General features: G+C 36.7%; 3 protein-coding genes across 3 annotated transcripts; 2 read left to right on the plus strand and 1 right to left on the minus strand.

Moving 5' to 3' along the window:
* The first annotated feature begins 4569 nt into the window (after positions 1-4569).
* LOC103451918 (chaperone protein dnaJ 16) lies at positions 4570-8959 on the plus strand. The gene is made up of 12 exons (XM_008391363.4): positions 4570-5166; positions 5795-5918; positions 6098-6180; positions 6283-6394; positions 6639-6743; positions 6852-6902; positions 7434-7523; positions 7652-7760; positions 7873-8021; positions 8100-8153; positions 8293-8516; positions 8613-8959. Exons 1-11 carry the CDS (start codon positions 5030-5032, stop codon positions 8509-8511), a joined length of 1233 nt encoding a protein of 410 aa, XP_008389585.1. The 5' UTR covers positions 4570-5029; the 3' UTR covers positions 8512-8516; positions 8613-8959.
* A 114-nt stretch (positions 8960-9073) lies between these two features.
* Positions 9074-10643, minus strand: LOC103451919 (peroxidase 6-like). Its single transcript, XM_008391364.4, has one exon. The coding sequence runs from the start codon at positions 10458-10460 to the stop codon at positions 9243-9245; it is 1218 nt and encodes a 405-aa protein (XP_008389586.1). The 5' UTR covers positions 10461-10643; the 3' UTR covers positions 9074-9242.
* Positions 10644-12904: 2261 nt separating this feature from the next.
* On the plus strand, positions 12905-15374 carry LOC103451917 (IAA-amino acid hydrolase ILR1-like 4). The gene is made up of 5 exons (XM_008391362.4): positions 12905-13726; positions 13976-14101; positions 14250-14564; positions 14658-14786; positions 14966-15374. The coding sequence occupies exons 1-5, from the start codon at positions 13340-13342 to the stop codon at positions 15353-15355; spliced, it is 1347 nt and encodes a 448-aa protein (XP_008389584.2). The 5' UTR covers positions 12905-13339; the 3' UTR covers positions 15356-15374.
* Positions 15375-15509: the final 135 nt, after the last annotated feature.

Raw genomic sequence — 15509 nt, forward strand, 5'->3', positions numbered from 1 at the left:
GCATATTTGTATATTACACCGAAAAAAATTCTAAACAACTAGGTTAATGTATGATAATTTGTAATTTCTTTCTTCTAATTTATTGGTTTTGACCCATTCCAGTAGAATCATAATACTCTAGAAAGGATCTTGAATTCAGATCATGGAATATATGGATGTTATAATAAACAAAGAACACTGCTTAGTCGTCTACTAATTAAGTAATTAAAAACACTTAATTATGTCTTAATTAATTATTAACATAAGTGGTAGTTTGAACAACCTTTGCAATTAATTATAAACAACTTGTTTGAATTATTCTTGTCACTGAAATAAGGTTGATGGCTTTTTCTAGTGGCAAATAAAAGGCTTTGATTCGATGGCTTTTCTTTGACATTTTGTCATTGCTAATATAAAAAGTTGGAGTTGGATTCACGGTTACGATGAAGTTTTCCGTCCGTCTGATCATATCATATAGTTCATATAGTTGTAAATTAATCAAAACTAAATCCCAAAATTAATCATGCTTTTAATTAATAAAATTTAAAACTGGTAGTGGTGGTAGTCGATCTGTCCAATAACCCTCCTCACCTAATTTATTTTGTAATTGCAGATATGCTCACACTAGTGCCTAAAGCAGCATATATATTAAATTATTAATTATCTATAGTTGACTTAATTGCCTTCTTAATCTTAAGTAATGCAATTATGCATTTAAAATTGAGTTACGTACGTACGAGATGAGAAACTAAGCCTGGTACGCGTTCCATGCACATTGCATATAAAAACACCCACGTGACGTACGAATCCTTTTCCTTTTGTTTTCTTCTAATATTTATTAAGTATTAACGAATGCAATTTTATATCTTAATAAGTATGTACAAGTTGTTAATTAATTAAATAAATAAGCATTTGTGTTATTTATGGTACATACGTTTGGTCACAAATATCAAATTCAGTGTCGTGGCGTGGTTTCAATTTTACCGGTTTTGATCCCGTATTTTGTGTTTATTTTATTTTTTATTAAAAAAAACCCGTAAGAAGATACGAAGCACCAACATGACCTTGCTAAAATCTTGTTGAGGCTCTTAATATGGTCGAAAGAAGAAAAAGTACCTTGCTCGCCGTCCAATTAGCTCCTATCATCTTGTTAGAATCTAATTAGTACTATCCTTATGAAGGAAATTTACAATTGAGTCATGAGTGCGGCTGGGCATAAAGAAGAGGTGTCGACGTTGGAGCTTTAGCTCGGCTGACAAAGTTGAAATGACTAAAATATCCAGTTAGTTAATTGACGACACGAATAATATTCAACTTGAATGTGGTCTATATGGTCCATATAAAGTTAACACTCAAGTTTTTGAATGAAATCCAGACCCCAACAAATACAAAAACTGGGAATGATAACCTAATGGGCCTCAAATCTTTAAATTGGTATCAAAATTCTGGTGGGCCTCAAAAACCTTTTTGCTACAATGTGGGCCTGGACAACTTAAACGAACTAGTCTCATGAGTTTTTATTTTTAGAAGATGATTTTCACAGTATTTTAGGCTCTCACACGTCTCTTTTGATTTTTGGTATTGAATAAGTCAAGCAGAAATAACACTCAAGATTAAACGTGAGTGTGTCAAAAGCTAAAGAGATGTGTTTATATATATATATATATATATATATTTTTTTTTTTTTGTTTATCTTCTGAATAAAAAGACAAAAAACTGAACACATAATATAAATGTATAGATAAATGCGCCGTTTCATATGATATATTTTTCCGGAGTTATCGAAAGAATGGATCAATGCGACGTGGATAAGGATGAGAAGGTGTTACATTACATCTCTCATTTTCGCTTTCTCACACTAACACATTAGATTAATTCTAATAAGACAAAATTGATTGCTTAATTATTTAGTGATAGTAGTTGATTCCTTAGTGCTTGATTAGGCAATGGGTCACCCTCTTAACAGTTTGACTTCTCCATACAAGAAAGAAACCTTCATGCTAAAGCTCATAAAAAATTAAAAAAATGTATGTGTATATAATATATATATATATATATATATATATATATATATATATATATAACAAAACCATACAAAATTTGAGAACACAATTTATGTTTCTTTCAACTCGTATTCTTCTGCTAGCCTTTTTCTTTGTTAACTAAACCCACAAAATTCTAACTAAACCACCCAAGCACATAAATAATTAAGAAATAGCCAAACGCACGTATAAAATAAAAAATACCGCAACTTATAACTCAAATAATTAAGAGTATCTATCATTTCTTAGTAGGTAAATACGCATCCATCATGAAGCTAGCCGATGTTGGCTATTGTTACTTAACCTTTTATTCTCTGTCATGACAATAAACTTTCATATTATATCTCTCCATTGTTCTCTCAGCTGCATATAGAATTCAGTTGTCGTTATGATTTTCTTACCATACATATATGCTCAAGTAATTAAAATTTGCAGGGCATTGCATGTAGCGTATATTGTGCAAGCCATCCACCCTCATCAAACTTTTTCTTGCTTCCTAACACCTTTTATTGGTGCCACTCCGATACTTTGCCCAAATATATCTCACACATTCATACCTATTGCTTTGTTTTACGTAGGCCTGACAAACAGATCGTGTTTGTCGTCATATCCTTTATTTTAATAGTTTTTGTTGTGTCAAACTCGTTATGTTAACGTGTTATCAACAAGTAATTCAATAACGATCTGACTCGTTAATGAGTTGTGTTAGTTCATGTCGAGTTAATGAGTCATACAAGAAATTGACATGACTAATGTCTAGACCTTACAAACGGGTTGTGTTTGTATCACATCCATTATCTTAACTGGTTCTTGATAACAACCTGATTTGTTAATTTATCATTAACGTGTGACTCGATAATAATCATACTCATTAAAAGGTTGACCCGAAACATATTATTTTCGTATCAAGTTAACAGGCCGTGCAAGAATTTTCAAAACCGTTGTACTTATATTTTTGGAACCAAAATAAATTAGAAAATATTAATCGGATAAACAACAAAATTGCAGTTTCACACGAATCAGTAATTTGCAGACAACAAGAAATTTCAAGCCTGTCATATTTATGTTTAATCATATCGGCATTTCTAATTCCAGAAATAAATAATAAAATAAATAAATAAAAGGAAAATGTTCCACTCTCAATTTTTTTCAACAAAAAGGGTGATGATAGATTATATATTATTATATTTCAATGTATGAAGCAAGCGGATCATATGATGATATCATATGCTTGAGTTTGAAGGGTCCATAAATCATACTAATAATTTAAACTTTCCCCAGAAAGAGGAAGAATAAATATTTTATCAACTTTATACGATAAATTTTTAATTATAATTAATAAATAATCTATAAAAGTGTGAGGTCAAGTTTCTAACTCAATTCCCACCCCACTGATTGCGATTTGAATACCTTAATAGCCTTTTTAGCTTTGATTATGCCTATGAGGCAATGATCCAACCCAGCTCTCTATGAGCCTCAAGAAGAGGTGTGTCTATCTTGCTTTTGGTGCGCAGCGCGCACTCTTAAAAAGTTACAAAGTTTTGTGTGACTGTTAATTTATTATGCAGAAGTATGCACCGACGTATAGTGTGCATAATATTTTTGCAATTGAAACGATCTTTGATTGTACATTTAGTCATCAATTGTATTGGCACATGTCATAAAACGAAACATAATAAATTTATGCTAAAGGAATTGTTATTAGTACTCCAAAAATCTCATTTGTCATTCTAAATTTTCTATAATTATAAAGAAAAATACACTTATGAGGAGTGTGAAATGAGATTTTTAGAGTGCTAATAACAGTTCTCTATACTAAAATTGATTAGTTTTTGTGATACTCAAGTGGTGCATTTCTAATTCATTTATAACGTTTTGTAATCAAATCCTTACACATTTTGACCTCAATCCCTTGAGACCTAGAAGTTTCTCACCAATAATGTGAGTTTGCATAGAGTTTGTAACTTAGTTGGCCAATAACATTCCCCTCGTAGGCAAGATTCTAAGTTCAAATCTCCATCTCTTACTATCGTCTGTATCAGATGAAAAATATCATAATACAAACGAACGATGAGGCTGAACATCAAGAATTTATACCAATATCGATTAGTCTTTTGTTTAGTGATGATTGTCTTCCTTTGATGCAAGAAATCTACTTACAAAACGGGATTATATTGTTGAGGTATCCAAGTCATTTAAAAATTATTATGCAATTTAATTGTTTTTCAACGACACGTTATTTACTTGAAATATTATCAAAATGGGACAAGGATTGTCTGCCTTCCCACTTCCAGTACCCTCTCGTGCCCTCCTAATTGTTTTTTTTATAGAGATAATAAAATAAAAATGAATAGTAATATAAAATGTTGACGTGACTTAACTGTAACCACACAAACAAAAAGGCACGGAAGGGCACCGAAAATAGGAGGGCAGACAATTCTTGTCCATCAAAATGACATCACGGATATTTCACATTCAACACACCTAATTGTGATTGTGAATTTGTGATTGCTTTCAACAAATTCAGTAGTCGCATTAAGAAAATTCAATCTTGAAAGGGAACATAAAACAAGCGGGATTTGTACACCACACACGCCGATCGCGTGCGAACGCTACCGTGCAAAGGAAAGGACGTCAACTTTTGCCCGTGCGTAATACGCACCCCGGCGTGCGTTATCAGCAAACCCCAGCTTTTCAAATTTGCGAGGAGTTCACATTTCTTTATAACAATAATAACCATATGACACCCAATTCCTCCCTCCATCTCTCTTGTCTCTTTCTCTCTGCTCTCTCCTGCAAGGCTCCAGGTTGGATGTGCATGGAGTCTCTCTGCCTCTTGGTTTTCTAGGTTTTCCTGATGCTCCGGTGCTGTGCAACAGCTGATTTGCCTCCGCCACTTCTTTGAAATGAGGGAAAATTTCAACCTGGAGTCGTGAATTCGGTGTTTCGGGGGTAATCGAGAGGCAATTTCTAGGGTTTTGTGAAGAAATCGGCCGTCAATTTCCAAAATGCAGGGCAGCCGATCGAAATCGGAGAAGCAGGAAGCTGAGAAGCAGCTCCGGCGAGACCCTTATGAGGTCCTCGGCCTCAATAGGAATTCCACCGACCAGGAAATCAAAAGTGCTTACCGGAAAATGGCTCTCAAGTATGTTCATCTTCCATTTTATTCCTATTTTTCGATTTTTTTTTTATCAGCTTTTGAGTTCTGAGGTACTTTGTTAGACTTTGTTTGTTTATTTTTCGATGAGTTCGAGCTTGTGGCTGCTGTAATTTTTGAAGCTAATTTCTATTTAATTTCCTAAATTTGAGCTGTAGCTAATGTAATTGAGAATATCAGAGTGTGAAATTAGCCGCACAGATTCTTGTTGTTAATTGGATTGAAATAAATGCTGGTAATTTGCGTATTCCAAAGTCAAATGCAACTTAGATGCAAACAAAGACGAAGGCATGAATTTCAGATGTTTAGGTGTTGGATTTACAGTAGAAAGATGGAATCTTCCTAGGTACATTGCTGCGTGAGGTCAATGCGCTTGGTATCCAAAATATGGTTTTAAATCGAATGTTCAGTTTTATGTGATGGGTTAGTTTGAGGCATCAGATTGCAGTTTCTTATATGTTTTTGCTTGATAATCTTGTATAATGTAAAGGATTTTGAAAATGTGCTGGGCCTTGGTCCGTGATTCCGTGTGGTAGTTTGGTGGCTTGAATGGGTTCAAATCTAACAGAGTAAAAGAGAGAAAAATTGTTGATAAATGCTACAATGTATCATTCAGGTACCATCCTGACAAAAATGCTAATGACCCTAAAGCAGCTGATATCTTCAAGGAGGTCACGTTTTCTTATAATATATTGTCTGATCCAGACAAACGGCGTCAGTATGACACTGCCGGCTTTCAGGTGAGAATTTTTGGGGTGCTTATTGTTGTGATATTCAGTCACCTTTGTTTTAATCAGAGTCAAAATTTTCATCCCACACTTTAGGGCTTTTGTGAACTATTGGATTATGTCGATGCATTTCATCTTTTGGTTAACATGAATATTTTTTGCTGAACATGATTTCTTTGTTGGTTGTCTAGGCTGTTGAAACAGAAAGCCACGACTTGGAGCTAGATCTTTCAAGTTTGGGTGCTGTAAATACTATTTTTGCTGCCCTTTTTAGGTTTGGTTGGTTTATTCTGCTCTTTTTGTTCTTCAGAATTTTCTTCTCTTCTCTGAACTTATGAAAGAATTCCTGATGATGTAACAATGTTTTACGCATCAGTAAACTTGGAGTGCCAATAAAGACCACCGTATCAGCTACTGTCTTGGAGGAGGCACTAAATGGCAGGGTCACTGCTCGTCCACTTCCATTGGGGCACTCTATAACGAAAAAGGTAAGCTATCCTTTTTTGGCCTGGTTTATTATTTTAATTATAGTGTTTTATTTAGGGAACTTTAACGAAAAGCACCCGGTACTGTTCACTTTAACGAAAAACCACATTTTTACACTAAAAAGTCAATCCTGGTACTATTCACTTTACCATTTATTTTGTCCTTATCATTAAAACTCAAAGTTTTCAAGCCCTTTTCATTAGTTTTCCTTTTTATTTATTCATTTATATTTCTGTCTTTTAACAGGTTGAAAAGCAATGTGCTCACTTCTATTCTGTTACAATAACGGAAGCGGAAGCAAGAGCTGGATTTGTGTGCCAAGTGCAATCGTCGGACAAAAGCAAGTTCAAGGTTAAATCTTAGATCTCTTCACACATGGTTTACCTGGAAAGTAACTATTCATTTATGTTCTGCTCTTTTAACTTATCAAGTTTTGTGGACGAAATTGTCTTTTTGTAGCTATTATATTTTGATCAGGAAGAGACGGGTGGATTGAGCCTTTGCCTACAGGTAGCAAGACTTTTCACCTTTAATTTTGTTTGGGTTATGAATCATTAGTGTAGCCAGGCACCACAATAAGCTTCTTCCTATGACTGAACTATATAATATAGATATAGAGCGAGGTGGCAGATAGGACGAATTGAAGAGTGGGACGATTTCTTATCTTATAAGAACATGGTTTTTCTTTTAGCTAAAGTCATGTAAAATCAAGGGTTTGCATGTTAATATCATCTTCTTTCCTAATTGATCTTTCTTTGGAGTTGGAGGCATGGAAGGGAGAATGAAAGTGGGGCTACAGTGCTAGTATTTTCAATTACTGACTAATATATGCGTAAGAATTACAGTTGCATATCAGCTGCAATATTATATTGGGAACTTTCCACGATGCTTCTTATGAATAATTGTTATGGCCACTGTTAGTTTCATTCTAGACAATACTGTCCTAACTACCAACTTCTCATGTCTATAATGTTGGCTGGGGCATACGCCTGTTTTATCATGTTTGTCTAAGTTGCTCATTTGTATTTACTTCTGGTGCAGGAGGATAGTGCAAAAACAGGGAAGGTTACATCTGCTGGGATGTATTTTCTTGGTTTCCCTGTATATCGATTGGATCAAACATCCAACTCGGTGAGCTGTTGGAGTTGTAATTATTAATTCTATCTTTGAATTCCATGTTTCTAGTTTTTGTTGATATGGTTTCAGGTTTGTTATCCTAATTGTTCTTATTATGGTTTCTGGAAATCTTTTGGCTCTAGATGGCCAGTGCAAAGGATCCTGATGCTGCATTCTTCAAAAAGCTGGATGGGTTTCAGCCATGTGAATTAACCGAACTAAAAGCAGGCACCCATGTGTTTGCTGTTTATGGTTTGTTACTTCTGTTTAACGACTTGTATGTCCGGGTTATTATGTTTATTAGTTATACCGTACTCTGCTAAACCTCACTATCACCTTGGTTTCATCGCAAATTTGATTGTAGGTGACAATTTTTTTAAAAGTGCAAGCTACACGATAGAAGTTCTTTCTTGTGGACCTTTTGCAGAAGAAAAGGAAAGTTTAAGGGCGGTGGAAGCTCAAATACTTTCAAAAAGAGTGGAGTTGTCCAAATTTGAAACTGAGTACAGAGAGGTCTGTACATGACACTGCATATGCCCTTTGTAAATTGTAAATACCTTCACCTTGATTTTCGCATGGCTTTGTTGACAGGTTCTAGCACAATTTACAGAGATGACCTCCAGATACACACAAGAAATGCAAGAGGTGAAACTCTTTATACCTATTTTATGTGAACTCCATTTGGATGTCGATGTTCAAGCATATTGATAATTTTGAACAACACTCAGTTTCCATTGTTTTCATTTTGTTTCCTTTTCCCCCCTCTTTATGTTGGGTTTCTCAGATTGACGAGCTTCTCAGGCAGAGGAATGAAATTCATGCCTCTTATACTATTGCTCCTCCAATGAAGCGGAGTTCAAGTAGGAGTAGAAATAAGGGTCAGCCTAAGGAGGTCAAAGAAGATGGTCAGTTGAGAGATAAGAAACCTTCGTTTAGAGATCGATCCAAGAAGAGCAAATGGTTCAACCTTCACTTAAAGGTTGACAAAAGAAAACCTTGCTGACCGGGGTGAGTGTCATAATTTCTTCTATTAGCTTTGCAGCCTTCCATATCGATGATACCTTGATTTTACTTTAAGAGGCGCTCTGTATGCTAATGCTACAGGGAATCAATCAGGCAATCTCTTTCCAGTTCTTGGTTCTGGTGGTTTTGGCATCCATTTAAGCAAAGTACAAGGTGACCAGAATTGCGTTAAACAACCCGCGTAAGCATATGATTTGGCTCCATTAGTCAAGCATGGCATGATGACGGCAGCTCATTGTTAATGTAAAATTCTTTAATTTTTTGTCTTAATGCGCTTGTTATTTATCCTGTTCCTTTTCCGTCGGCATTGTCATCAAATCACACATGTAAATTGGCACAATTTGTTCGATGAACTCGTTGCGTGGGTACTAGTCATTTTGGATTAAGGAATGAAAAAGTAGGGCAGGATTGTATTTGCTTCTGCACAAGCTCCCAACTGTTCTTTGCTAAGTTTATTTTGTTGTACCCGCGATTTCGCCATAGGAAACAGACATCACGTTAGAAGCAGTTTTCCTTTTGTTTATGAATTTGTAAGCTTGCAATTTCATAAGATACGCTCAATTGCTTGCAAAATTTGCAGGTACATGTCTGGGAGATGCAACATTTTCGTGTTTGTAAACTTTACAAAAAAAAATAAAAAAATACAAATTACATCGGTTACAACAGCAATAGGTGAGCTCAAATTTGGCTGAGGTTTTCTTTTCTTGTTGTTCAAGTCTTGAGGTCGTTGAAGGCGTCGCATCGGCGGCGGACCTCGCCCTGCTTCCCAGTTTTCACGTTCATCAAGCTGACCCTCTGTATTGCCTGGGCGAAATCCTCGAAAAACTTTGCCTGGTTGGTGGCATAGAGATCCACGAACGGCTTCGTACGAGGATCCGTCCCCAGGGCATGGTCTGTCGCCAGTAACCCTAGCCCCCTTTGCAAGTTTTGGAAATACAAGTTGTCGAACTTCCCCGGGGTCATGACGTCGTTGAACGCCGACATCCCGGGGTTGGTCGTGTGATTGGCGCATAGCTTCCTCAGCCCCTCAGCGTAGATGCGGTTGAGGGCGGGGTCAATCTCCGACGTCGGGCTGAATTTGAAGATGCGGTTGGCGAACTCGCTGCAGTGGGAGAAGCCGATGGTGTGGGCCCCGCTTAGGGCGACGAGATCCTGGACAGAGAGGTTGATGGAGGCGAAGAGGTTGATGAGCTCGGAGACGGTCATGCTGGCCTTGGCGTAGTGGCCCTCCGTGCGATCGGCCCGGGAGACGAGGCCATCCTTGCGGCCGAAGAGGAGGGTGTAGTGGGGTCCCCCGACCATGTTGATAAGGTTGCGGGCGGCGGCGGCGAGGATGTCGGAGCAGGAGACGATGCCGGGGCACTGGAGCTCTAGGGCGGTCTTGATACGGGTGATGATGTCGAAGCCGTCGCCGGGGATGGCGGCGTTGATCTCGGCGTCCCTCTCCGCCTTGTTGAAGGAGTTGGAGGCGATGAGGAGGGAGGCGTCACAGCCTTCGAGGACGCAGTCGTGGAAGAAGAGGCGAAGGACGGCAGCGGCAGTAGTGGGGGTGGCTATTTGCTTTTCGACGACGACATGGTGGACGGTTTCGTGGAATTTGGGGCATGTTTGCTCGTAATAGTTTTCGGAGAGTTGGGCATGGGTCACTGTTAGGGTGGGAATGAGAAACACTAGGGTGAGAAGGGAGAAAAGGGCATGGGAATGGAATGCCATGGTTAGTAGTGAGAGGGATGTTGGAGATGGAGAAGTGCAGGAATCAATGGGGGGAATGTATGTTGGGTTTCCTTCTTGTGTTTGTGCGGGGTGGGGAATGGAGGGTGGGGAGAAGAAGGTATGAGAGAGTGTTGCGAATTGTTTTCTGTGGAAGAGAGGAATTACAGGTGAAGGGAGGGCTGTGCATGCATGCGGTCGACTCTGTTCTATGGGCATGGATTTGGGTTGGACTCGCGAGGGGGCATGATTTTCTACTCCCTCTATTTTCGCAGCAAGTCCCCATTTTTGGTGCACTATGATTATAGGTCTATAGGCCCAACAATTTGTTTGACAAAGCGGAATTGTTATTTGGTCCACGTTTACTTTTCAACTCTTTAATAAAACGAATCAAAAGTTGAAGAAAAATTGAGTAGGAGTAAAAGAATGACGTATTGAATAAGTGGTTAAAAGTATTAACTCCTGCACTCAATGTAATACATTCAAATTCCAACTCTTCGCAAAAATGAATGCTCTTAAAAGATGCATTTCATTATCTCTCCACTAAATATAAGACCCAATTACGTGCGAATATTTGACAAATAAAGTTATGTGGATCTTACCTCTATTTAAGAAAATGAGATACCATAGTTGATATTAGAGTGCGCCACGAATAAGATTAAAAATTAGAATATTATTAAACAAATAAGAATATCAAAACAGCTACAAAACTCTAAGATGTTACATTGTGAATGACTTGTTCCTTAAACTAAATAACAAACTATATTTGTAGAAAACTAAACCTAAAAAACCCTAACTATGATGGACTAGACCCAAGTCCTAAACTAACAAGCAAAACCAAAATACTAATATTTTCCAACAACATTGAGATAGATGATATAATTTTAGGAAAACTAATGAAAAATGTTTAAGAACTTTGAGTTTTAACCAAAATGACAAAAAGATGTTGTAAGTGAATAGTATCAGGATGAACTTTTTAAAATAAAAATGTCTTTAACGTTAAAAGTGAACAGTATCATAAGTGTTTCGTTAAGACTCCCTATAATTTATAGTACTCACACATATACATTGATTAAAGTTCCTTAAAAAAAGTTGGAACTGTACGATGATTCTAACAGATATACAATCACAATACATGTATTTTGTGATAGAATTTGAAAATTACTGAAACTAAATACAATTGTGATGATAAGTTTTGGTTTTGAGTTTATTTCGAACCTTTTACATATTAGGAGGATGACTTGTATAGACGATGAAAAATCTAAGAAAATGGTGCATGATTCATTGTTGTTAAATATGCAACCCGTGGTTTATTCTTTTGCCGTGACACCTGAGAATTGTTGAAATAGACCTGGGGCAGACGATTTTCTCTTATAAAATGCGCACGTGAATCAGATTCTTCACATGCAAATTGAAAGAAAGTCCAACTTAAGATTTGGCAATTGACTCATCGGATGATCGATGCACTGGAAAATATCGCACGTTTTTTTATGACTGAAATTAAGAGAAACAAGAGATTGAAAACCCTACAAATTAACACATCATCTTGCTTGCGTATTGGATTAGTTAGGCTAACTTACATATGTTCTTCCAGGTAAATTCCGTGCGATTTTTCCAATCCATGTAATGCACGTTTTTTAATTATATTTTTAGGGAACAATTGTTACATTGCATAGCAATATTCCACATGTTATGTCTAACAAAAATGCTACTCTTATCACATATTTGTACTATCAATTATACCATTTCTCTAATGGAGATGAGACATACATGCGTTGGCAAACTCTGCCTCTATTAAAGAGATGGTACAATGATGATACAAATAGGTAGTAAATGTAGCATTACTTTATCTATAATATGATCCATGATCGACATAGTTCATGTATTTAAAAGTAAAATATATGCGTACATTATAATTTAAGTAAAGGGCGGATTCATGGCACCGTTTTTTTAGATAATTTTTTTTACACACTTTTTTTGTGAGACCCACTTCTTAATGTATTTTAACAACCTGAACGTCTATATTTTAAAACATCATTCATGAATTTTCCTTGCAAAAAATTAGACAAATAAAAAACTATTGAGACATTTATTTGTAGTGAAGAACATGGACGAATACAATTCTACAAAGATTCTGTAAACCCTTAATTCAACAGTCATATAATTTTATATTTGAGTGATTTTTAATAAACATAATCTTTTAAAAAAGAACTAAAAAATAAAATGTTCAAATCAATAAAATACAGTACAAAATAAGCTCTACAAAAATGTATGTACAAAATTATGTAAAAAAATATGTCATAGATGTATTCCCTTTAAATAAAATAGTAACACGGCCGATCAATGTCTCAATTTCGAAATTGGATCATCTCCTGAGCCCAAGGAGAGGATCCTCCTAATCAAAGAACATAGATTGTTAGATTTTCATCAAACGATTATAATTATTATAACTTTAAAAATATCTCTTTATTTATAGTCATTAAATAAAAATCCAACCAACCAAATTTCTTGATTAGAAAGATCTTTCCTTGGGCCCAGGAGAGGATCCAATTCCCTCAATTTCAACACGAAAATTCTCTTACATTTGAGTAGTCTACTAATCTAAATTCCAACACGTGACCTATTTTGCCCTTTTAGGTAGGTAGTCACTTGTCAGTACAGTTGCATGCATCTCCCTGCTGTTCCAATCTGCTCCACATAATGCGGTCGGGTCCAATCCACCCCAGGCATCACTCAATTCCTCAGCCGACCGATGGCGGATAAAGTCAGAGAAACAAGAAAAAGAAACCGTATTACTATTACCAAGTAGAATAATCCACGCTTACATAATCTCTGATATTTTCAGATCGAGTAAAATTAGGAATATTTTGTTTTACTTTCAGAAGCTTTTGAAGTTTTGATTTTCCTCAACGAAAGAGCATTTCTTTTTCTCCGTTTTTTTTTCCGGTGCTGGTGTCATTTTCATTCATTTCAAAGCTGAAAAGTCTTTAAAATCACTGTATCATTTTAATTTTAATTTGTGTATATATATATGTGTATATAATTGACTATACCTAGCAAAGCTACTCGCTCATTATTCCATCTGCAATTTGTGCAACATGGACTTTCTTCTTCTGCAACTTTTGTTCCTAATAATCTCCATCGCCATGCCCTTGTGCTTTTCTCTGAAACTCCAAAGTAACCCAACCGATCATCTCAACTCGTTCTCCACATATCAGACTTATTCAGTGAAAGACCAGATAGTTAGGCTGGCCAATGAACCCAGCACAGTGAATTGGATGAAAAGTGTGAGGAGGGAAATGCATGAGAACCCAGAACTTTCATATGAAGAATTCGAAACAAGTGCACTCATTCGCCGGGAGCTCGAAAAACTCGGTGTTGCTTATAAATGGCCTGTGGCTAAAACTGGCGTTGTAGCCACGATTGGCTCTGGCTCTCCTCCCTTTGTTGCTCTGAGAGCTGATATGGATGCTTTGCCTATTGAGGTTAATTAATTATTTCTCACTATATTTAATTTAATTTTGTTTGTTTAACCTTCTTTTCTCAAAGGCAATTTAAATTGTTGGGTTTTGATCAGATTGATAGATATATATTCTGTTGCTACTTTATTCCTTGTCACTGGTTTTTAATCAAAGTGTTTGTAACAAGGTATTAAAAGTGGAATGTTGAAAAAAATTGATGCTTTTTAAAAAAGCACTGTCATGTTGACAGCACTTTTCTGCATATGAGTATAGGAAATGGTGGACTGGGAGAACAAGAGCAAAGTGGAGGGAAAAATGCATGCTTGCGGCCACGACGGCCACGTCGCCATGCTTCTTGGCGCTGCAAAAATACTAAAACAACTGCAAGACACATTACAGGTGAAGTGAAATATTAAGTTAATTAATAAAAACTCATTTGCTGATATATACAGGCGCTCGAACGCTGAAAGCTAACTAATTAATGTGACGCTAACCACTCAATTTATCCGCACGTATGTCATATTTTAAATCTATCAGATTATTGCAGGGAACTGTTGTACTTATATTTCAACCGGCTGAGGAACGCGGTGTAGGCGCAAAGGACATGATTGAAGAAGGGGTGCTTGATAATGTGGAGGCAGTTTTTGGGATGCACATAGTGCTTGATTATCCGACTGGCGTTGTTGGATTGAGGCCTGGAGAATTTCTAGCCGGTTGTGGGAGCTTCAAGGCGAAAATTCACGGGAAAGGGGGTCATGCAGCAATTCCTCAGCAATCCATTGATCCGATTTTGGCAGCATCAACATCTGTAATCAGTTTGCAGAGCATCGTCTCGAGGGAAACAGACCCTCTAGATTCCCAGGTATGTATACTGTTCCTTTTTTTTTTTTTTTGTGTAATTTCGTCTGTGATTATTTTGAAGAGGATGCAGGATTTTGCTTGAACATTAATGCAGGTGGTTTCTGTTTCTGTGATTAAAGCGGGGTCTTCCTTTAATGTCATCCCGGAATCAGCTACAATTTCTGGTACTTTTAGAGCTTTTAGCAAGAAGAACTTCAAGGGACTCATGAATAGAATCGAAGAGGTAGGCACATATAGAACCGGTTACCAACTTTTTATCAAAATTCAAAATTGCATATGAAATAAACAGAATCGAAGAAACGCTAACCTGATTTATTATGTCCGACTTATTGTTTGTTTAGCAAACTGTAACCGCGTCCAGATAAGCGTAAACAGACAACTGAAATTCATTCTTGCTGACAGGTTGTAAAAGGGCAGGCAGCCGTGCACCGGTGCTCCGCTGAGGTCGAGTTTTTAGGGAAGGAACATCCTACCATCCCTCCTACTGTAAACGACGAGAGAATTTATGAACAAGTAAGGGGAATCTCGAGCGAAATAGTAGGAGAAGAAAACATACAACTAGCTCATACCTCCATGGGGAGTGAGGATTTTGCTTTTTACTTAGACAAGGTGCCTGGATTCATGCTGTTTTTAGGCACAAGAAATGAGAAGATAGGAGCCATACATGCACCACATAGTCCTAACTACATCATCGATGAGGATGTGTTTCCCATTGGGGCTGCCATACATGCAGCTTTTGCCCATTCTTTCCTATCAGATTCAACTGTAAAGTTGCACCTTCATAATTTCTGAAATCCTTATTATATGTTCATTTTGTGTCATCCTTAAAAGTTAAAAAAAAAAAAATCTCGATTCACCCAGAGTGTCTTGAGTATAGGATCTTGTGATTTATGATTTAAAGGATCAATGATCACAAACTAACTTCATTTGGATTTACTTGCTTGAT

Source organism: Malus domestica, chromosome 13, assembly GCF_042453785.1.
Source record: "Malus domestica chromosome 13, GDT2T_hap1".
In the NCBI taxonomy this organism is placed as follows: Eukaryota; Viridiplantae; Streptophyta; class Magnoliopsida; order Rosales; family Rosaceae; genus Malus; species Malus domestica.

Coding starts and splice junctions, on each gene's coding strand:
- LOC103451918 (XM_008391363.4), top strand. CDS start 5,030: ATGCAGGGCAGCCGATCGAAATCGGAGAAGCAGGAAGCTGAGAAGCAG. Junction 5,167..5,794: donor TACCGGAAAATGGCTCTCAA/GTATGTTCATCT, acceptor TGTATCATTCAG/GTACCATCCTGACAAAAATG. Junction 8,154..8,292: donor ACACACAAGAAATGCAAGAG/GTGAAACTCTTT, acceptor TGGGTTTCTCAG/ATTGACGAGCTTCTCAGGCA.
- LOC103451919 (XM_008391364.4), bottom strand. CDS start 10,460: ATGCCCATAGAACAGAGTCGACCGCATGCATGCACAGCCCTCCCTTCA.
- LOC103451917 (XM_008391362.4), top strand. CDS start 13,340: ATGGACTTTCTTCTTCTGCAACTTTTGTTCCTAATAATCTCCATCGCC. Junction 13,727..13,975: donor TGGATGCTTTGCCTATTGAG/GTTAATTAATTA, acceptor ATATGAGTATAG/GAAATGGTGGACTGGGAGAA. Junction 14,102..14,249: donor AACTGCAAGACACATTACAG/GTGAAGTGAAAT, acceptor AGATTATTGCAG/GGAACTGTTGTACTTATATT.